The 22,243-nt window shown below is 46.8% G+C and overlaps 1 protein-coding gene across 2 annotated transcripts in view; it reads right to left on the bottom strand.

Annotated features, from left to right (window-relative positions):
* RNF4 (ring finger protein 4) overlaps nucleotides 1-22,243 on the bottom strand; it is a 36,495-nt gene that overhangs the window by 7,721 nt on the left and 6,531 nt on the right. Inside the window, exons 1-4 of one of the 2 annotated variants that reach the window (XM_032333624.1) lie at nucleotides 11,552-11,777; nucleotides 11,270-11,439; nucleotides 7,565-7,679; nucleotides 5,683-5,762 (exon numbers count right to left, since the gene is read on the bottom strand). In XM_032333624.1, the coding sequence (XP_032189515.1) occupies nucleotides 5,683-5,762; nucleotides 7,565-7,679; nucleotides 11,270-11,278 (204 nt within the window). In that variant the 5' untranslated portion in view covers nucleotides 11,279-11,439; nucleotides 11,552-11,777. Of the gene's footprint in view, nucleotides 1-5,682; nucleotides 5,763-7,564; nucleotides 7,680-11,269; nucleotides 11,440-11,551; nucleotides 11,778-22,243 lie in introns of those variants that run through there. The other variant, XM_032333623.1, reaches the window with a different exon arrangement.

Here is a 22,243-nt window from a genome sequence, read left to right as displayed (position 1 = left end):
AATCCTAAAAAAAAAAAAAAAAGGTGGTCTGAAAATCTTACTTCACCTGTTAAGCCAGGTGAAAAGAGGATGGGAAATACAAGCAGAGGTTTCCAGTAAATAGCACGCTAGTATTTCAAAACAAGATAAAACATACACATTTTTAAATAGAGGTATCCAAAAACACACTCAGTCAAACTGAAGGGACTACAATAATTCAGAGGAAAAAAAAAAGCACAGAAGATTCTTGAAAAACTGAAGCTTACTTGTGAAACCTTCACCAAGAAACCAAAGCCCAGGCAGGACCTGGGGGGGCAGGTCATTCAATGAAGGCCAGCTACCTCGTGTAGGCCAGGCTCAAAGAAAGTCTAAGGAATTATCAAAGAACTTGATACATACAATGTATTTTCTGACCAATAATGCAATAATTCAAAGAACTAGTAAAAATACATATGCCTGGGTGGCTCAGTTAATTAAGTAAGCATCTGCCTTTGGCTCAGGTCATGATCCCAAGACCCACTGGGCTCCTCTGCTCAGGGAGGAGCCTGTTTCTCCCTCTGCCTGCCACTCCCCCTGCTTGTGCACATTCTCTCTCGCTGACAAATAAATAAATCTTAAAAAAAAAAAAAGAAGAAGAAGAAATCCATAATCGCGACAAAAGGGAAATAAAACCTCCATATGTTTGGAAGTTAAAAAATACTAATTTGATAAATACAAGGAACTGAACATAAAATACTAGTAACAAAATCTGTACAATACAGCTTAAAAAAGATAATCTTAAAGGTATTAGAAAAGAAATGATGAAAATTAGTAAATTAAAAAAACAGCAAAATAAACTCAGGGAAAAAAAGCAGCAATCCTGAAAGAAAACAAACTTACAAGAGAAAGGCTCCACAAAGCTAAAAGTTGGTTCTCTGAAAGATCTAATAAACCTCTGGTGATACTAATCTAAAGAGAAAGAAAACACAAACAACCAAATCAGAAGAAATGAAAAAGGAGCCATCACTACGGATTCCACAGAACATTAAGATATCACAAACAAATGTATACCAACAAAAGTAAACTTTTTTTGGGGGGGGGGGGTACAAAATGGTGATTTATTAAGGCACGGGGACAGGACCCATGGGCAGGAAGAGCAACTGCCAAAAGTAAACATTTTAAATGAGACTCACAAATTCCAAAAAATTTGAGGCTAGGTACCTTCACAGTGGAGTTCTACCAAACTTGCAAGAAAGAAGTAACTCCAAGATTACAAATCTGGATGATAGAAAAAAGGATGCCCAACTCACTTAACAATAAAGATACCAGTACTCTGATATCAGAAACCTCATAAGAAAGATGTATAAGATGAAAATTACAGACAAACCAATCTTACTCACAAAAATAGAGGCAGAAGTCATGTATAAAATAGTAGCAAACAGAATCTGGCAATATATAAAAAGACCACAAATTTAATTAGTTTAACTCTGTTGGAGTGTTAAAATTCAACACTGATTCTTTAAGAGAAGCATGTTTTTATTTTTTATTTTATTTATTTGAGACAGAGCGCACGCTTGTGTGCACAAGCATGGGGTGGACGCAGAGGGAGGAGAAAATCTTAAGCAGACTTCCCTGAGATCACGACCTAAGCCAAAATCAAAGATGGACACTTAACTGACTGAGCCACCCAGGTACCCCAAATTAACACTGATTCTTCAATTTGCAGTCCAGCAGAAAACAGAGGGAAATGAATTTCTCTAGTCTGAATAAAGGGCATAAACAATGACAGCAATAAAACCTACCACAGAGAACTTATTTTACGGTCCAAATCTGAAAGGATTCCTTCAGATTTGGGATGAGACAAGAATGTCCAGGACTGTCCCCATTTATTCAGCGAGTGATGAATTTTCTTTAGACAGTATGTTAAGGAAAAAAAAAAAAATGGTATAGTAAGGAACCAAAATTTATTCTGTGTACACAGAAAACCAAAAGATTTAGATTAAGAATTGCTATACTGAAAAAAGAATCAAGAGATAAAATCAGCTGCATTTCTTTATATTAGCAAATAAAAACAAAAAAGAAACAGAGACTTTATAATACTTTTTTTAAAGATTTTATTTATTTATTTGACAGACAGAGATCACAAGTAGTCAGAGAGGCAGGCAGAGAGAGAGAGAGGGGAAGCAGGCTCCCTGCTAAGCAGAGAACCCAATGTGGGGCTCGATCCCAGGACCCTGGGATCATGACCTGAAGCCGAAAGCAGATGCTTTAACCCACTGAGCCACCCAGGCCCCCCTATAATACCATTTTTTAAAAATGATTTTATTTATTTGACAGAGTGAGAGATCCAAGTAGGCAGAGAGGCAGTCAGAGAGAGAGGGGGAGGCAGGCTCCTCGCTAAGTAGAGAGCCCGATGTGGGGCTTGATTCCAGGACCCTGAGATCATGACCTAGGCCAAAGGCAGAGGCTTTACCCGCTGAGCCACCCAGGTGCCCCTATAATACCATTTTTAATAGCTTCCTAAAATACTATGTATTTAGGAATACATCTTTTTTTTTTTTTTTTAGTAAAGATTTTATTTATTTGACAGAGAGAGATCACAAGCAGGCAGAGAGGCAGACACAGAGAGAGGGCTCAGCAGGGAGCCCGATGCAGGACTCGATCCCAGGACCCTGAGACCATGACCTGAGCCAAAGGCAGACTTAACCCACTGAGCCACCCAGGCACCCTAGAATACATCTTTTAATAAAAGATTTGCAAAACCACAAGGAATACTGTTAAGACTTCACTAAGAAGAGCGAAATAACCTGCCTCAAACCACACACGAAAGGCAATTCAAGTGGGTTACAGACTCACTTGTAGAAAGCAAAACAGTAAAACTCAGAATACAGAACGAATTTTTATATGGATTATTTTCAACAAACTGACAGATAAAACTGTATTAAAATTAAGAACCTTTATAAATTGAAATGAAAAAGGCAGACCCCTCAGAAAAAGACACAAAACCTAACTTGACCAGTGGCACGCTCATACTTAATCACTTAGAAAGAATTCCTCAAAAAAAAAAAAAAAAAAAAAAAAAAAAGCAAAAACAAGGCAGAAAGGAGTGCCTGGCTAACTCAGTCAGTGAAGCATGCAATTCACGTTGGGTGTAGAGCCCATTTAAAAGATGTCTGGGAAACACACAAACACATACACAGCACACAACCAAACAGATGAGAACTCAAGGGGTTGTTCCATTCTAGATCAATTTCTTCGGCTACTGTAAAAGCTGTATATACAACATGTGTGTAAAAAGAACAGTTAAAAAAAAAGATTTTAGGGGTGCCTAGGTGGCTCAGTCACTGGGTGTCTGCCGTCAACTCAGCTCATGATCCCAGGATTCTGGGATCGAGCCCCGTACTGGGCTCCCTGCTCAGCAGGAAGCCTGCTTCTCCCTCTCCCACTCCCCTGCTTGTGTTCGCACTCTGGCTATCTCTCTCTCTCCATCAAATAAATAAAATCTATTAAAAAAAAAAAAAGATTTTAACAGGCACTTCACAAAAGACAAAAAGAACTACCAATGAACACGAGAGGTGTTCAAAACCATCAGACTGGCCAGAAGTGGTGGTGAGCACCGCAAACACCGGTAAGAATGTGAACAAGCAAAACCCCTTTAGAAAAGTTAAGCAGTAATCTAGCAAAATTCAAAGATACACATGTCCTGGGATCCAGCAGTGATGGCCTTTTTTGGCTATGCAATGCCCAAAATAGAAGTTAATTTGGAGAGAAAATACCTAAGCAGAGATGTATAAAGCCTTATTGCATCTCAAAGCACTGTTTAGTTCTTTTAGTTAACTGGGCTCTAGAGTCTTTAGAGAGTTGGAAAAAGAATCTCAGAAGTTTCTCATCAGAGGGCTCCCTCAAGTTCTGAAGTCAGGCCCGGATCAGGCGATACACAGATTCTGGTCTTTAAGATACAGAGCTAGCTACTCCCAGCAGGGCCAAAGGGGTGAAACATTCATCACTGTTGCAGGCGAGGCCTGCCTGACTCAAAATTCACCTGATGGACACTCCCTGTCCTGACTTAATACTATTAGGTTTTCCAAGTAGATATGCTTAGAGTGAGAACTTCAGCCTCACATGTATTTCTTACTGTAAATTTAAAAACTGGCATTTGAATTTATGAACAACAAAAAGTAGAGAATGATTAGAATCAGGAGTGCTTTAAAGCCCAAGCCTTATTATATTTTTATAGCTGGGAACCTTAGACCATGACCAAAATGACCGATGTATCTAAGACCGGAAAACCAGGACTCCTACCTCCCAGGCCAGCACCCCCTTGCCCCATCTCCGGCCTTGGCCAGCCATCCATTCCCAGGGCAGCTCCCCAGACCCTAGCAGTCTTGTTCTACATCCCCTGATGACTTTCCATGCCCAGGGAAACAAAGAAGGTAGGAAAGGTCAGGAAGGAGAACATTAGAAAGGGTAGTCATTAAAAAATAAATAAATAATCCAAGGCATGAAAGAGATTTCATGATGCTGGTACATCACACAACAGAAGCCAGTCACTGTCTCCTTGAGGGCTAGAAGGTCTTACAAGCAGAATCTTGGCTATCCCCCTGGGGCTGCAGGTCGGGGACTGAGTGTCAGAGAAAATACAGGTTTCAACTGCCTTTCCTTTGGGGGGTGAGGGGAGAGGTGTGCAGACACACAACAGGACTGGTGGTTTTCAACCAAGACCAGAGTTTAAACCTCTAAATCTGTCAAGACAGATCCCCATCATTGCACTTCTTTTCTTTTAAAGAAGTCTTGAAGCTTCTCAGCACAACCCTACTCTGCAATTATAACCACAATCAGAACAAGCCCAGAACCAGTGGGCCCCAAAGCCAGGGGGACACTCAGCTACTACCAACCCCCATCCCCAGCAGCACCTGCCTCCCATCTGCTCCACTCTACAACTGCACATCAGATCAAACAGCACTCAAGAGTCATCCTGGAGAGGCAGACGCAGCCTTAAGGTGCAGGTCTGTGGGCTGAGCGGCCACCCGGACCCACACACAGGTGCGGACCCCCACGCTGTGAGGCAGGTCTCCTTCCCTGAGGGCCAAGACGGCAGGCAAGTGTGCTCTCTGTGAGGGCCCACAGCTGGTGCCACAGAAAGGGGCCACAAGCAGCTTCCAAGCCCCATCGTCCCTGGAATCAAGGAGGGACACAGGGTGCCTGCACCCTCCAAGGCAAGCTGCTTGTGTGCCTCCAGAGACCCCTGGCAGCAGTGCTGGCAGTGCTAAGCAAGCATTCTCGTCCCCACCAGCTGGGAGGGTGCAACTCACACCTACTGGGCACCACAGGGTGCCCGGCACTCAGATATAAGGTGACTCCTGACCCTCCCAATACCCTACTGGCATGCAGGGCATATCCCTCCATTCAGAGCGAATGAGCCTAAGAACTTTCCGGAAGTCACACAGCTGGTATAAAGTGCAGAACAGGCAACTCTGGGGGCTCTCCCCAAACGGCTTTAGTGCCAGCAAGCCAGGGTCACATAGATGTACTGTGTCCACAGGAAACAAAGCCCTAACAAAGGATTTTCCAGAAACACTTTCTGTCTTGGGCTCTATCTAGTCACTGAATGTCTGAGTTTCTTCGGCACAAACCAGAACCTGTGACCAGCGCCTTCAGAAGCTGGTGCTGGCTGAGGGCCCATAGCCAGGAGGGATCGATCGCCCATCCCGCTCTGACACTTACCACAACAGAGTCATTGTGAGTCAGGTCAACAACCACAGGCTCTAATGATTCACAGGTGAGATCCACTATTTCGTCTCCGGCTTTAAAATAAAGCATTTTAACAAGCATTAGCAGGAAAGTAATGGCGTAACACTCGAAGCTTCATTAAATGATTAAAAATGGAGCACGGGCTTATACCAAACTAAAGCCCCCTCAAAGTATAGAATGCAGAGCATCAGGTCCAATCCCCTTTCAGGGGTGACAGCCAACGAACACCGTTTCAGAATTCCGAGTGGAGGCCTATGGTTTACACCTACACCAAGGAGAGAGGGGATCATGTCTGTGCACATGCAGACCTCATTCCTGTGCCCTCACACTGTCACAGAACTAGGCCTCAGTGCCCCCACCTGCCCCTGCACAGGGAAGAGGCAGGGACCTACCTAAGAATACTGGGGGACATCCGGGGAAAGGACCAGGCATGCTCACCTCAGGGCCTTTCTCTTTGGCATGGACCTGCCTTAAACATCCTCCTCGAGGCTGCCGCTCACCCTCAGACCTCATCAGACTCAGCTCTGCACCCTCATCAGTGAGACAGTCATCCTCATGTGGCTCTCAAGCAGGACAACAGGTTGGTGTTTACTGATCCCTTGGACTCCCAGCACACCAGACTGGGCTCAGCCTGTTCCTTTGCGTGCCTCTGAGCCCTAGGATCTACTGTGGTGTCCTTGTGAGCACAGGACAGACTGGGTAGAAGCACTTCTCTGTGGCAGGTAAGAATGAACCGCAAAGGACTACTTCCATTTATATGAACTAAAAAAAGATTTATGATCATTTATGCTTCTATTATAGCACTAAAGACATACGAGAGTAGGATTTTTAGAAGTAGTACTTGTTTGGGGCACCTGGGTGGCTCAGTGGGTTAAAACCTCTGCCTTCGGCTCAGGTCATGATCTTGGGGTCCTGGGATTGAGCCCCACATCGGTCTCTGCTCAGCGGAGAGCCTGCTTCCCTCTCTCTCTCTCTCTCTGCCTGTGATCTCTGTCTCTCAAATTAAAAGAAAAAAAAAAAGGAAGTGGTACTTGTCTGGGGATAGTTACTCGTAATACATTTAGCAATTCAAATTTACTTTATTTTCTTTTATTAAAAAAGATTCACAGGAGTAAAACCCACAATATATCAGAGATGTTGAATACAATTTATACAAAATGACCCCGTCCTTTAAAAAAAAATAGTCCGTGTACTGATATAATCTAAGTCATAGAGCCGCTCTCCTCCTGGCAGACTTAATTTCTGGCTCTCACAAACAGAAGCCACAATCCCACAGGCCGTGTGTGCACAATCTGGCTTCTGCCTATAGCAGCTCCCTCCAGCACAGGTGGCTCTCTCCACAGAGATGCCTTCTGGGGGAGATTCTGTGTCTCAATGAAAAAGGGAAAAGGAAAGCTGACAACTTCAGGAGGCCAAGCGAACTGGATGTACACTTTCAAATTGAAAAGGTGGGCCGAGGGCAGTCTCATCTCCCCAGCCACACATTCCAGGAAGGTTAAATGGTTAGCCCTCCTAAGCGGCTGTCAAAACCCAGGAGCTCTTACACCACCAAGGAGGGCAGGTCTTGCTCAAAGTCAGCTTTCAGTTCTGAGCGGCAGGTGAAGTCTGAGACTATGTAGGTCTTATAAAGACAAGGACAGATGCTAACTGGTGTGCAGTAAGTGTTAACTAACAGGCACTGAGCTAAGCATTGACCTTAATGACAACTCTACGCAGGGGGATTAGGACGATTCCATTTGGGAGGGTAATGGGAGGCTCAGATGGTACAGCTTGCACAAGACCCCATGGCTGGGCCCACCCATGCATGCTGCACCACTCCAGCATCCCATGGTCACGGCATTCCCGGTGATCTTACCACTTTCCACAAGTTCTATGGGTTCTGCTTCCAAGGCCATCTCAGGGGTGGAGGCTGCTTCCCGAGTTCGCTTCTGGGCTTGTCTAGAATTTACTGTGCCACCACGACGCTTTCTCTGAGGGTATCCAGGTAAAGAAACAGTCACATGAACTCCCGACTGATACAACTTCAAGAAGAATAAAAGGTCAACATGGGAATGGCTCAATTCATCAACAAGAGTAAGGACCATGGGGCACCTGGGTGGCCGTCAGTTAATGCTCAGGTCATGATCCTGGGGTCCTGGGATTGAGCCCTGTGTTGGGCTCCCTGCTAAGCGGGGAGCCTGCTTCTCCCTCTCCCTATGCCCCTCCCCAAGCTTCTCTCAAATAAATAAAAAAAACCTTTAAAAAAAAAAAAAAAGGTAGAAAAAGTAGGAGACCAGTGAGGCAACCTGGGATAACGGGTCCTTTCAAAACTTGACATTCTAGGAGCACCTGGTTGATATAATCGGTTAAGTGTCTGACTCCTGATTGTGGCTCAGGTCATGATTTCAGGGTTGTGAGATCAAGCCTGGCATCGGGCTCTGTGCTGAGTGAGGAACCTGCCTGAAATTCTCTCTCTCTCTGCCCCCTCCCCTCTTTAAATACAGTAACAACAAAAACAAAACTTGACATTCTAGAATACTGAATATTTAAAGAGAAATAAGTGAATATAAACCCTATAAAATAAAGTGAATATAAACCCTATAAAATAAAACTTCTGTTACATCAAACTATTGGTCTGTCAAAAGTACCTGACACACTATACTACACATCTCCACAGGAGCCTCTGACCCAGGTCAGGACTTGGCCAGAAACCCCTTCTTTTCACCAAAAGTCGCAGACCTGTCCTCCTTGGATGTGTATTTGGTCTCATTGAGGCCTTTTTGTTGTTTCAACCCCAAGACCCTCAGTTTCCCACATTCCCAACCACTGTAGAAAGTAGGTCTTGTCTTTGGGAATCCATCAATATTTAGGGTACTCATCAGTGCAGTTCACACCCTCACAACCATGGCCCTGAGCTCAAAGAACCAAAGTTCCCAGTGGCCACCCAGGAGCCCTGCCTTCTGGAAGGCTCAAGCCCTCAGCCAGCGGATGTGCAGTCCAAACTCTCCCTGCCAGCTGCCCCACACACCCTTGGGACCTGCTTCCCGGCATGCACCGGCACTTCTGACCAGGCTGGCCCTGAAACGCAGGGGGAGAACACGCCTCGTATGGCCTTCCTCAAAGGAGAACCAACCGCCCACCTGATCCTGTCACCTTGCTGTTCCCACCCTGCATGGCCCCAGCCAATCCCGGCCCTCTGTGTTTCTGGTTCTCACTGCCACTGGGCGCACTGATGCTCTGAACTGGGGTGGCGACTTCTCAGCACTCGGAAGTGCCAAGTACTGAGCAGACACAGGAGGCCAGCACGACCCGACCTCCTTGCACGCTCTACTAAGCACTACGTCTCCAGAAACTGTGGAAGGACAGACACTGCTGGCAAGATGTGCACAAGACCTAAGGGCACCCACCACTTAGCACAACACGTGCTGCCCAGCCAAGAGAGAGACGCCTGACTCTTGCTGTATTCCAGCCATGCCTCAGCAGCAAATGGCAGCTTGGGGAGTGTTGGAAATTAAGATTTGGGCTTAGCAACTTTCCATGGATCTAAGGAGCAGAGAACCATCTCCACGAGGGCCCACGGACAAGCGGCCACAGTAGTTCTAAGTTCTCCCTCCAGGAGCTGCTCTGTCCAGAGAGCTGCCACTCCAGCCTCAGCAGAGTCTATGGCCCAGTGTCTACCAGCGGCCCGAGCTGCCACCAGAAGACCAAGGCTACTTAAGTTTTCCCCCTTTCTCTCTGAAGTTGTCCTTCTATTTTCCTTCCTCTGCAAAGGACCACATGTTTCTTAGGAGATACTGCTGAATAGGACCCTTCATGCTCTGCCACAGCCACCTGCATGGTTTCTGGTCCCCTCTGAGGGAGGCAAGCAGCAGCCATGCACCCCGACCAAAGTCTAGGTGCTGGACTCGGAATATCCCGCCATGGGCACTAGAGCAACGTGTGCTCTCAAGGCCACGACCCCTACCCTACACCCCACAGCAATCCTCTTCCCCAGCAGCTCTCTCGTCCCTTCCATGACTGGACTACACAGTTCTCCCTCTCCTCACCTGGCCAATTCTTACACAGCTTTCAAAAACCTATGCAAATTTGATCTCCATTATAAGGCTATCCCTCACCCTCCTAGGACGACCATCTCAGGATTCAGTACCCTCCCCCTAGCCCTCCACCCCCCACAACCCCACCTCCCTCTCCATCCACATTCCCCAGAGGGCAAGGGTGCAGGGGACTGCTAGCTCAGGGCCAGCCTCCAGAAACCCTAAAACACTGGTGGACATTTTCCCCGCTGCCCTGTTACTCTCAGTGTGGCCGTCCCCCTCTGCACTAGCAGGAGAGGGTCACAGCTTTCAATTCAAACTGACCATGTAAGTGATTTATGCCATTCTGAGGAAGTTTAACCAATTTCTTAACAGTCAAGTAAGAGGTTACATTGCTCTGTCTAACCAGATCCTACCTGGGCAAGGCATGGGCTTCAGAGAGAAGGTGCCCAGACTCAGGACATCTGTTTCCTTACAAGTGAGCTGCAGGGGCAATCTGCAGACAAGGAGCCAAGGTAGGAAGTCACCTGCCTTTTAAAAGGGCAGGTCCAGGGAAGCAAAGGCCCTTTTGTATAGAAGTATCAACAGCAAGCTCTGAGCACACGAGGGACTGGGACTGGTCAGGATGAGGAGCACCTGGGGGCAGTGAGTGGAAGCTATAGGGTTTCTATGGCAGTTCAGTTTCACCCTGCCTGCACACGCATGGCACCTCTGGAGCCTGGGGAGAGAATACAAGTCTGCCTTTTCACAGCTGGGCCACCTGATATGAATCAGTATCTCAGAAAACAGCTGTTTTGAGTTTAGATCATCTGAGCAACTTGGTCAGCAGGGAATAAGCTACAGAGGAGATCTTCAGGCAATATTCTCTGGAGCTCAAGGGGCTCCAGGGAACACCTGTTACAAGGCAGGGCCTCTGCAGTCTGATGAAAGCTCACAACATATGTACCTTTGACTTTGGTCACTGGGTGTAAGAAAACTCTCACGAAGGATCATTAATTACCACTGTGCTCATACTGGGCCAAAAACTACACAGGGGAAAGGAAAGAGAAGGGAAAATGTACACTAGGTTGTAAAGGATTCAATAAACCAGGGCCCTGGCATTTCCACGACACCAACAGCTGCTCTGAGGATAGAAAATTCCTGAATCCGCAGCTATTACTGTGTCTTTAGGACACCACCCAAAACAGCAGACTCCTCCAGATAACTACATCTGTAGCTGCCCACAGCCCTGCACACTTTCCTTCGAGAACAAGGGTTACTTAGAGCACCTTTATGATATTCTCATTAACATGCCGTAAGGAATAAGGTAGCTGCTTAGCTTCAAAAATAAAATTCACAAGTGGGCACCTTGGTGGTGCAGTTGGTTAAATGTCTGACTTTGGCTCAGGTTGTGATCTCAGGGTCCTGAGATCAAGCTCCATGTCGGACTCCCCAAGCAGGGTCGAGTTTGCTCCTTTGCTCTCCCCCCACACTCCTAGGCACATTCTCACAAATAAGAAAAACAATAAAATCTTTAAGAAGAAAATTCACAAGCTGATAAAACTCACAGTACTCATTGTGCTCTTTGACTCCACCCTACAGAGAAGGAAGGAACTTATACAGAGGTTAGCAAGGAAGCTGAAAGTTGCCTGCTCTCAACTTCTCACACTCGTCGATTAGTCATCCTCTGGCGAGCATAGCTATTTGCAGCCAAGTAGATTTCCAGTATCTCGAAGTCCTGAAAAACAAGGAAAGTATTAAGGTGATAAATGCTCCCATCTGCATCATCAACAACAAAGCTCAGTCTGACCCTTTACGAGTACTTTGCTGAATACTCCATGCAAACTCACGTGCTTGCTTGAGGTTTTCTTGGGAAGCAAGCCCTCTTATAGAGAGCACTGGGCCACCGGGTCCCGAAGCCTGAGCTCAGACTCATTATGCCCCACCTCTCTTCTTTCTGGCTGTTCACACCCTTCCAGAATCCTGTGCCAGCTGCTGGGAAAAGGCAAGAGAATCTGAACTGCCACACATAACCTCGTGGACTCCTTGCAACCAGGAGGGCATGGAGTTTCTGAGGCCAGAGCAGAGCCCAGGTCCTCTGGCTCTTTCCACAACTTCACCACCGCCCTCTGGAGGAGCTGATAATTTAAAGGAGGAGACGAGAGTCACCTGCCCTGATTCACCCTGCATGCCTAGCTGAGACTTCTGTCACTGGCAACAGGCGAGTCAGGTAGAACCAAGAAACTGTGGACTGGGAAGCTAAGTGGGAGGTTCCAGGAAGGGCAGACAAAGCAGCAAGTGAAGAGGCTGCTAGAGAACTGAAAGGCCCTTGGACTTCGAGGGCCTTCCACTGGGAAGTGGCAGCTACCTACGTTAAGTTGTGTCAGAGATGCAGTGGAAAAGGGAGCACATGAGAAGCAAAAACATGGAAGTCAGAAGCCAGGAGTCAGGGTGTCATCAGGGTAGAAGGGGCAAAGCTGGCTTCTGGTGGGGGAAGCCCTGAGCACTGGGCAAGGCTAGGGACTCAGGGAGAATCAGAACAAGGAGGAGGCTCTGCAGACACCCACCCTGGGCAGTAGTGCTCTGGACAAGGACAGGGGTTCTCAAACTTCTGCACCAGCCTCAGCAGGTCTGGGATGGGACTCAAAATTTTGCCTTTCTCACAAGTTCTGAGGCAATGCCAGTGGTGTTGCCAAGGCCCCACCACAGGAACCAGTGGACTAAGACAAGGGCCCTGGACAGAAGGAGGTCTATTTGAGAGGCGTGAAGACGGCAGGAAAGACAGGACCCCTCTTGAATCCATCCACCCTGTCATCTGCGCAGCTGCTACCTCTTCCTATCAGATCTCCCGCCTCCCAGTGCCCCTTCAACCCTACCACCAACACAGCTTTCTAACACACACACAGCTGACCACAGAGCATGACAGCTGGGACTGGTCAGGCACCTCCAAACCCCTACTTGTGCCCTTGAGCTAAGCACCAAACTCTGTGCCCTATTTCTAAGACGACAAAACAGCAGCACCTATCGCAGCAGGTGTGTGTGGACTATGGGAGCTGGCAGAGCACCCAGAATGGTGCTGCAGTCTAAAGGCTCAATGGCTGTGGGCTGATGTCCCTGACTCACTCCTCGAGCACTGCCTTGGGCACAGCTCCACCCCTCTGCCCCACCCAGCTTGGGCCTGGCCTTAAGGACTGCTCCAGCTACTAACACAACACACCTAGTCATCAACTCCCAGCCTCGTGGAGGAAGGGAGGGAGGGCTGGCAGACAGCTCAATACTTTAACTGTGGTACAGGAGCTAGGGGTAAGGAAACACACAGGCAGAGGCCAGTTTTTCAGAAGCCTTCCTGACCCTACCCAGCCCCAGCCGGCCTTTTTTCCCCAGAGAAGCCCTTCTAGAGGGACTACCCAGCCAGCTGAGCCTCCTTCTCTATTACCTGGTGGTCTGCAAGTGTCCCCATCTGTTCCCCTGCCACCTTCTTTTCCACTGTGACCCTGGCTGCTTCACAGGGATGACCTCTTCACGATGTCACTTTATTGGGGCACGTGTGGGTGGCAGGCAGCATGACATCTCCTGATGCCCACACCACAGGGCAGCAGGTGCTTCCACTCAAACCGCACACATGTTCCCAAAGCAACATCTCAACCGGTAAGCCTTCCGCAGAGACTGGCATTCTGGGTAGAGGCTCAGGCTGGAAGGGACCAAGACCGCCCTCCTGCTTTGAATGGAGGGGGAGGTGCCATGACAGCCTCTTAGGACTCCCAGACCACTGAACTTTCTGGATTCTAATATCTGCGGTTGTTTCGGATTCCAAGAAATATCTTACATTTGGGTATACATGCATGACGTAGCTATTTTGGCAAGTTATCCTTCTTATCTACCTCATGGTGTGTCTTAGAATTGAGAATCTTTGATAAAATGTCACTGGCAGAGAAGGCAATCCATCTGCTGAACAATGGGAAATAATTTAATGCAATCTCTGGCTTTGCCATAAGCCTCTTGCCTCCCACTTGGTTAATTTTTAGGCTTTCAAACATGGTTGTTAAAACCTAGTCCTATGGGGACGCCTGGGTGGCTCAGTTGGTTGGACGGACTGCCTTCGGCTCAGGTCATGATCCTGGAGTCCCAGATCGAGTCCCGCATCGGACTCCCAGCTCCATGGGGAGTTCTGCTTCTCTCTCTGACCTTCTCCTCGTTCATGCTCTCTCTCAACTGTCTCTCTCTCAAGTAAATAAATAAAATCTTAAAAAAAAAAAAAAAAAAAAAGATTAAAAAAAAAAAAAAACAAACCTAGTCTATGACTGTCTCAGAGGCACCCCAACTCCTTGGCCTGCACACCCTCTCTGCTCTCCAAAACCCCCCTCCTGCAGCCCCCAGCAAGACCGCCTGGGAGCACCCCTGGTGCGTTCTCACACTCCACGCCCAGGCCAGTCCAGCAATCCGTTCCAAATCCATTTGCTTCTTTTGGTTCTAGTAAGAGTTAGTGGTTAGAGGGCACAGGAAGTTGGAAGGCTGGCCTTAGGGAAATCTACCAGGGGGCTGGATTTCACCAGAAAATGGAGGTGGAAAGAAGAGGGCATTCCCAGATCGGTGTGGGGACATGGAAATGCCATGTCTGAAACCAGGGTTGCAGGAAAGGTAGCCTTCACAGACTACAAAGTGTTCTGGATACTGCAGGGGATAGAGGCCACCAGAATGACAATAAGACTAACCACAGCTGAAGCCCAGACATTCCTTGAACTATGTGAAAATACTGCTTTCCAACACAGTTCATGTAATAGTTCCATCACCCAGTAAGGGGAAAGGTATTATTAAGGTTACCATTTTACTTTTTTAAAGATCTGAGAGAGAGAGCACACACCCGCGCACACACACACAAGCATGAGGACAGAGAATCCCAAGCAGTCTATGTGCTGAGCGCAAGCCCAACGTGGAAATCAACCTCACAGCCAAGATCATGACCTAAGCCGAAACAAGAGTCAGGCACTTAACCCACTAAGCCACCCAGGCACCCTAAGGTTACCATTTAACCTGCCCAAAGTTCAGAACTACAGTGGCCTGGATTTAAACCGGGACAGTGTGACAGCAGAACCCACACTATTAAATAAATACCATGCCAGAATAAAATGTATTATTGTAGAAACAATTTGGAAAATGGATGTTTTCCAGGTTTTCAAATTTACTTCATGCAGGGAGAAAGTCCTTCCAACAATAATACCATCACTCCATCTCAGCAGATGGCCCACAATCCTTTGGTTTCCAAGGCACACCCTGTAGTTGTTCAGCATGTCCAAAGTGTGAGGGCAGGGCACCGTCTACTTTGTACCTAGCTAATCCTGTGTTTAGACACTCATGTTTACTGAAGCAAACAATGACTCAGAGATGAGAGTGGGGGTGGTGAATGGTGTCCCTGCCACTAAGAAAGACCCAGGGTAGCACATGGGACTAGGAATGGCCAGGAAGACCAGAGGCTAGGAATTTCGAAACCTCTGATAGGAGGGTTAAGAACAATTCACACCAAGTTATCTAGCTGGTTAAAGAGCAGGAGTGGAGAATCTGGGTGGCTCAAGTCTGTTAAACATCTGCCTTTGGTTCAGGTGGTGATCCGGGGGGGTCCTAGAATCAAGTCCCATGTCAGGCTTCCTGCTCAGCGGGAAGTCTGCTTCTCCCTCTCCCTCAAATAAATAAAACCTTAAAAAGAGAGAGAGAGAGAGAGCAGGAGTGACGCAATAATGAACCAGGGAAGGGAGAAAACAAACAGGTTTTGAGGGTAGATGGTTTTAGTCTAAGAAATGCTGCCTATGGGATATCTAGGTAGAAAGGTGTAAAGGCAGCCGCAACACTCAGAAGAGAGATAACTGAGTAAAGGAAGAGATTTCAGGATCTGTGTGTGAAACTGGGAAGTCAGGTAGAGCAAGATGAGCCTATGAAAAGAATAAAAAGTCAGAGAAAGCTTTGAGAGAACCTTGAAGGCACTGGTCGGACAAACCTGGCATACCAAGGAGGTAGCAGCAATCAACAGGCAGAAGAGCTAGAGTGAGGCCGGTGAGGCAACCACAGGAAGCCAGCCACTGGTGACCCAGCAAGTGCAGGCCCAGTGATAGGAGTTACTCAAGAAACAAACAGGGTGGGGAGCACCTGGGTGGCTCAGTTGGTTGGGTGTCTGTCTCCTGCTAAGGTCATGGTCCCAGGGTTCTGGGATCAAGTCCTACATCGGGGTCCCTGCTAAGTGGGGAGCCTGCTTCTCCCTCTGCCTGGTGCTCCACACCTACTGGTGGTGTGTTCTCTCTCTCTCTGACAAATAAGAAAAGAAACAAACAAATAAACCAACCCAGGTGGTACTGGGGTGCACAGAAGGGAATAATGCCCTAGATGAGGACTGTGTGGGTTGCGTGAGAGAAGAGAATACAGTAAAGATGAATGGTTGGATCATAACTTGCTTCCTAACCCACACCTCAAAGGCAAGACAACCAGAGGTTTCAGAGATCTGTGTTTAGAGATCCTGTCACCTCTGCGCTCTGATGGCCAATGGGAGACTGAACAAGTCAGAAGGCAGACCAAGAGGAAGAAGGGAGACCAAAAGAATCCCAGGCAAGAAGAAAGCTGTGTGGCTCGGAGCAGGCGGTGGCAGAGCGTGAGAGCCCAGACTGCCCTTCAGGAGGGAGCTAATGAGGCCAGTGCAGACTGAACGGAGCACTCAATCATTCTATCCCTGTTAGACAGAGATGAGGTTTTTCCCATGAAGTCATCACAGACACTACAGAGGATGACCCCCCAACTCTCACAAGAGTGACACACGTCATCACATATGTGGCACATGTCTACAGACAAAACAGCTAGAAACAGTTCAAAAGGCAGGAAGTGTGGGACTGGAGCTGGTTCTCCAGCAACCGAGGAAAGGGACTAGTCTGCAGGGTGCCCAAGGGAGATCTAGGATGAGCAGCTCTGTCCAGCCCAGGCACAAGGAGCCCTCCCTCGTGACACGCAGGGCAGCCAAGACTGACACAATTAACCACAGACACCTGAGACCTAACTCTCCACATGGGTTCCACAACCACCAAGCAATTTTTTTTTTTTAAGATTTTATTTATTTGACAGACAGAGATCACAAGTAGGCAGAAAGGCAGGCAGAGAGAGAGGGGAAGCAGGCTCCCTGCTGAGCAAAGAACCCAATGTGGGGCTCGATCCCAGGACCCTGAGATCATGACCTGAACCGAAGGCAGAGGCTTAACCCACTGAGCCACCCAGGCACCCCTCTGTGAGTCCTTCTGTGGGGATAGAGGATGTACAGACAATGACAAGGCAGTTCTCATTATAAACTCGTAAATGGCCACTCTGAGACACATGGGCCGTCTCCTCTGAGTGTGAATGAGCTAGCCAGGGCAACCTCTCTATACCAGCATGGTTAAAGCAGATAGAAGCAAAAATCTATAAAATTTCATCAGGAAATGCCAATTTATCAGATACTGGCTAGTATGATTGCCTATCCCTCCCCTTCTAAAACCATAAACACATAATCATTACCATGTTATTTTAAGTACTTCCCTAAATGGAATTTCAAAAAGTAGAATTACAAAATGTGTTAAAAAGGAAGACTACCTTAGGGGCACCTGGGTGGCTCAGTGGGTTGAGTCTCTGCCTTCAGCTCAGGTCAGGATCTCAGGGTTCCGGGATCCACATGGGGATTTCTGCTCAACAGGGAGCCTGCTTCCCCGTCTCTCTGCCTGCTGCTCTGCCTACTTGTGATCTCTCTTTCTCTGTCAAATAAATAAATAAAATCATTTTTTAAGAAGACTATATTAAAGGCTGTTGTATATTGCCCAGCTACTTAAAAAAAAAAAAAAAGACTTAATGAGAGAGAGAGACACTTTATTTGAAAGACTTGGGGAGGGGCAGAGGGAAAAACAGAAGCCAACTCCCTGCTGAGCAGGGAGCCCGCCAGGAAGCAGGCGGGCTTCCCAAAATCCCAAGATGCTGAGATCCTGACCAGAGCCAAAAGCAGACACTTTACCAACTGAGCCAACCAGGATCCCCTCCCACCCAATTACTTTTGTAAAAAATGTCAAAAACACCCAAAGCTGGGGTGCCTGAGTGGTTCAGGTGGTTAAGTGTCTACCTTCAGCTCAGCTCACAATCCTGGAGTCCCAGGATGGAGCCCAACACTAGACTCTCTGCTCAGTGGGAAGTCTGTTTTACCTTCTCCTCCTTCCCCCTCTCCATGTGCATGATGCACACACACGTGCTCTCTCAAATAAATAAAATCTTAAAAACAAAAAACAAACAAAAAACCCCATAAACCCAACCCAAGGCTGTTGGCAATGTACCACTGCCAGTACAGCCTGCCCTCCTGGGGAAGTGAGCATGAGCATTAAAGTTGCCAATAAACTTTCACATCAAAACTTTTTTTTTTTTTAAATTTAGAGATTTTATTCATTTATTTGACAGAGATCACAAGTAGGCAGAGAGGCAGGTGGGGTGGGGGTGGGGGGAGGAAGCAGGCTCCCTGCTGAGCAGAGAGCCTGATGAGGGGCTCAATCCCAGAGGCAGAGGCTTTAACTCACTGAGCCACACAGGCGCCCTGGTCAAAGTTTTTTTTTTAAATACATTAAGCTCTACTCCCAATGTGGGGCTTGAACTCATGACCCCGAGATCAAAAGTCACGTTTTCTACCAACTAAGCCAGCCCAGCGTCCCTCCCAAGCTTTTTATTTTTAAGATTATTTTAGAGAGAGAGCAATAGAGAGTATACATGACGGGGGTGGTGCAAAGGGAGAAGGCGAGAATCTTAAGCAGTTTCCCCACTGAGCACAGAGCCCAACACGAGGCTCAATCTCACCACCCTGAAGTCATGACCTGAGCAGAAATCAAGAGTCAAAAACTTAACTGACTGAGCCACCCAGGGCCCCCCTCTGCCGAAGCTATCAACCTATCTAATAATCTATTTATTATTAATTTTCAAAAGGATTTATTTATTTGAGAGAGAGAGAGAGAGAGAGACAGCAAGAGAAGAACACAAGCAGAGGGAGGGAGAGAGAGAGGGAGAAGCGCGCTTCCCACAGAGCAGAGAGGCCGATGTGGGGCTCTATCCCAGGACCCTGGAATCATGACCTGAGTTGAAAAGAGACTTAATGACTGACAATCCAGGCGCCTCTGGCCGAAGCTTTTTAAATGGAACCTTGATGTCACTCTCACATCAACAATAAGGCCTTCGTACTTAAGAAAAACATATACCTCTTGCTTGTCATACAATTGAGGATGCATGGTAGAGCCAGCAAACGCGTGGCTGGCTGTACAAGCCCTAGAGCCTGGCACAAATACTTGATCTCCCTGACTCAGTGTCACCATCTTTAATGTGGGAAAAATATCCTTTATTTTTGCAGCTCTTTTGCAAAACAATGATGCTGAATGAAAGTGCCCAGTACTGTTGTTCCTAGGACCCTGGAGACAACCCTGTTAGCCATTTTTTTTTTAAAAGATTTTGTTTATTTATTTATTTGACAGACAAAGATCACAAGTAGGCAGAGAGGCAGGCAGAGAGAGAGGAGGAAGCAGGCTCCCTGCCGAGCAGAGCCCGACGTGGGGCTCGATCCCAGGACTCCGGGATCACGACCTGAGCCGAAGGCAGAGGCTTTAACCCACTGAGCCACCCAGGCGCCCCCCCCCCCCCGTTAGCCATTTAATTAACGATTTACAGGTACCTGCTCTAGATCGGGCACCTCTCCAGGGACCAGAAATGCAGCAGTGAACAAAGAGAGACACTCATGGAGTATATATTCTAAGTGGGAAGGCAATCAATAAGTTATGTAATAAATATATCAGAAGAGCCAGAAACTGCAGCTCTTCCTACAAGTGGTAAGTGCTAGGGCGCCTGGGTGGCTCAGTTGGTTAAGCCTCTGACTCGACTTCATTTCAGCTCAGGTCCTGATCTCCTGAATGGTAAGATCAAGCCCTGTCTGAGCACTGCCTCAGGCCACATGCTCCATGGGGCTTCTGCCTGAAGAGTCTCCCTCTGCCCCGCCTCTCACTCTCTTGCCCTAAATTAATTAAACAAATCTTAAAAAACAAGCAAATGGTAAGTGCTACTGGATGAGAGCAAAGAAACTTTAATCTCAAGAAGAACTGAAATGAGCGTTTCCAGCTCTCAGTAAGACTTAAGTCATTTCCAGGAAAAGACTTGCTTGGTAGGATATAGCTTATCACTCCGCTTTGCCTTAGAGGGGGCTGAAAAGCCAGCACAGGGGTAGTAACAGGGCAGTCCCCTCCCAGTTATTTATTCCCAGAGGCTTAGCAGCCTTGACTACTGGTCTCCCCTGAGATTTTTTGCAGGAACTAGATGAAAGAAACTGACAAAAAAGAAAGCAGCAGGTTAGGCTTGGGGAGACAGTACTCGGGTCTTTTCCCAAATTTATCTTATGACCCTGATGAAACCATGCCCAGCAATCAGCAAAGTCCCAGAGACCTGAAAGGAGTATCAGAACCAAGGGGCCATCACACCTGCTTGGAAGTTTATCAAAGAAAATTCTTTCTTTTCTCCTAACACAGAGCCCATCAAGGACAGCCTTTTGTTTCTACTAGAGAAAAAGAACAGCTGTCCCGATACTGAGATGGATCTACTTCTTTGATTCAGGCCTTGAGATGCAAGGGTCAAGAATTAAGAGGGAACTGGGCGCCTGGGTAGCTCAGTGGGTTAAGCCACTGCCTTTGATTTGGCTCAGGTCATGATCCCAGTGTCCTGGGATCAAGTCCCACATCGGGCTCTTTGCTCAGCAGGGAGCCTGCTTCTCTCTCTGCCTCTCCCTGCCACTTTGCCTGCTTGTGCACTCTCTCTCTCTGACAAATACATAAATAAAATCTTAAAAAAAAAAAAATTAAGAGGGAACTTCAGTTTTTCAAAAATCTATGAAAAAAAAATCAACAAAAAGATTATTACTGAGCCTTAAAAATAAAATTCTGACACAGACTCCAACATGGATGAACACCGAAGACATTATGTTCAGGGAAAGAAGACACAATAGGACAAATAGTGTATAACTCCTCTTATCAGAGGTACTGAGAGGCATCAAATTCAGAGACAGAAAGTGGAATGGTGACTGCTAGGGGCAAGTAAGAAGGGAGAACAGGGAGTTGTTGTTTAATGAATACATAAGTTTCTGTCTGGGAAGGTAAAAAAAAAAAAATTCTGCAGATGGATGTGGTGATGGTTGCACAAAACTGTTAATTTATTTAATGCCTTAATGAACCCCTAAAAGTGGTTCAAATGATCTGTTATATGTTTTACCACAATCAAAAATTAAAAATAAACTTCACCTAATATTCTTTTTCTAGACACTCTAAATAGCCAAGGTTTAGTCCATTACTCAGAAATGCTCTGCAGTGGACACAGGCCCAGAAATATCTGTAAGGAACTAGCCCATACCTGGGTGGCTCAGTGGGTTAAGCCGCTGCCTTCGGCTCAGGTCATGATCTCAGGGTCCTGGGATCGAGTCCCGCATCCGGCTCTCTGCTCAGCAAGGAGCCTGCTTCCCTCTCTCTCTCTCTCTCTCTCCCTGCCTCTCCATCTACTTGTGATTTCTCTCTGTCAAATAAATAAAAATTTAAAAAAATCTTTAAAAAAAAAAAAAAAAAGGAATTCGCCTATAGCAGGATCTCAGTCTCTCCCATCCATGCCCTGGGATCCCCAGGACACACCTATGTTTCCAACACAGCCAAAGAAGACCAGGGCTCCTCCTCTTCACAAAGAAACTGTTCTTATGAATTTCTCCATAGTTTTACATGCAGGATTATGAGGAACTCCCTCCAAACACTAGATTGATGTGTTGATAAAAACCCTGGGAGGGAACACCTTAATTCTCGAACAGGGGTGTCTGATAAGGTTTTATCACTAACTGATTAGGAGGATCTTATCTTTAAGACAAAAGCTTTGGCAGGGCAAACCGAAACATTCAACAAAATGAAAAGACAGCCAACGGAATGGGAGAAGATATTTGCAAATGACAGAACAGAGAGCTGAACTAGTATCCAAAATCTATAAAAAACAAATTCAACACCCAAAGAACAAACAATCCTATCAGGAAATGGGCAGAGGACACGAACAGACATTTCTGCAAAGACACACAAATGGCAAACAGACACATGAAAAAATGCTCAACATCACTCAGCACCAGGGAAATACAAACCAAAACCACAATGAGATGCCACCTCACACCAGCCAGAATGACCAAAATTAACAAGTCAGGAAACAACAGATGTTGGGGAGCATGTGGAGAAAGGGGAACCCTCCTACACTGTTGGTGGGAATGCAAGCTGGTACAGCCAATCTGGAAAACAGTATGGAGGTTCCTTAAAATGTTGAAAACAGAGCTACCCTACGAACCAGAGACTGCACTACTGGGTATTTACCCCCAAAATACAAATGTAGTAATCCGAAGGAGCACATGCACCTTTACAGCAGCAATGTCCACAATAGCCAAACTATGGAAAGAACCCACATGTCCACTGACAGCTGAATGGATAAAGAAGATGTGGTATGTGTACACACACACA

This window comes from Mustela erminea, chromosome 2 (assembly GCF_009829155.1).
Source record: "Mustela erminea isolate mMusErm1 chromosome 2, mMusErm1.Pri, whole genome shotgun sequence".
Taxonomy (NCBI): domain Eukaryota; kingdom Metazoa; phylum Chordata; class Mammalia; order Carnivora; family Mustelidae; genus Mustela; species Mustela erminea.
The sequence above is the reverse complement of the archived record's forward strand: the minus strand, read 5'-3'. Positions and strand labels throughout refer to the sequence as shown.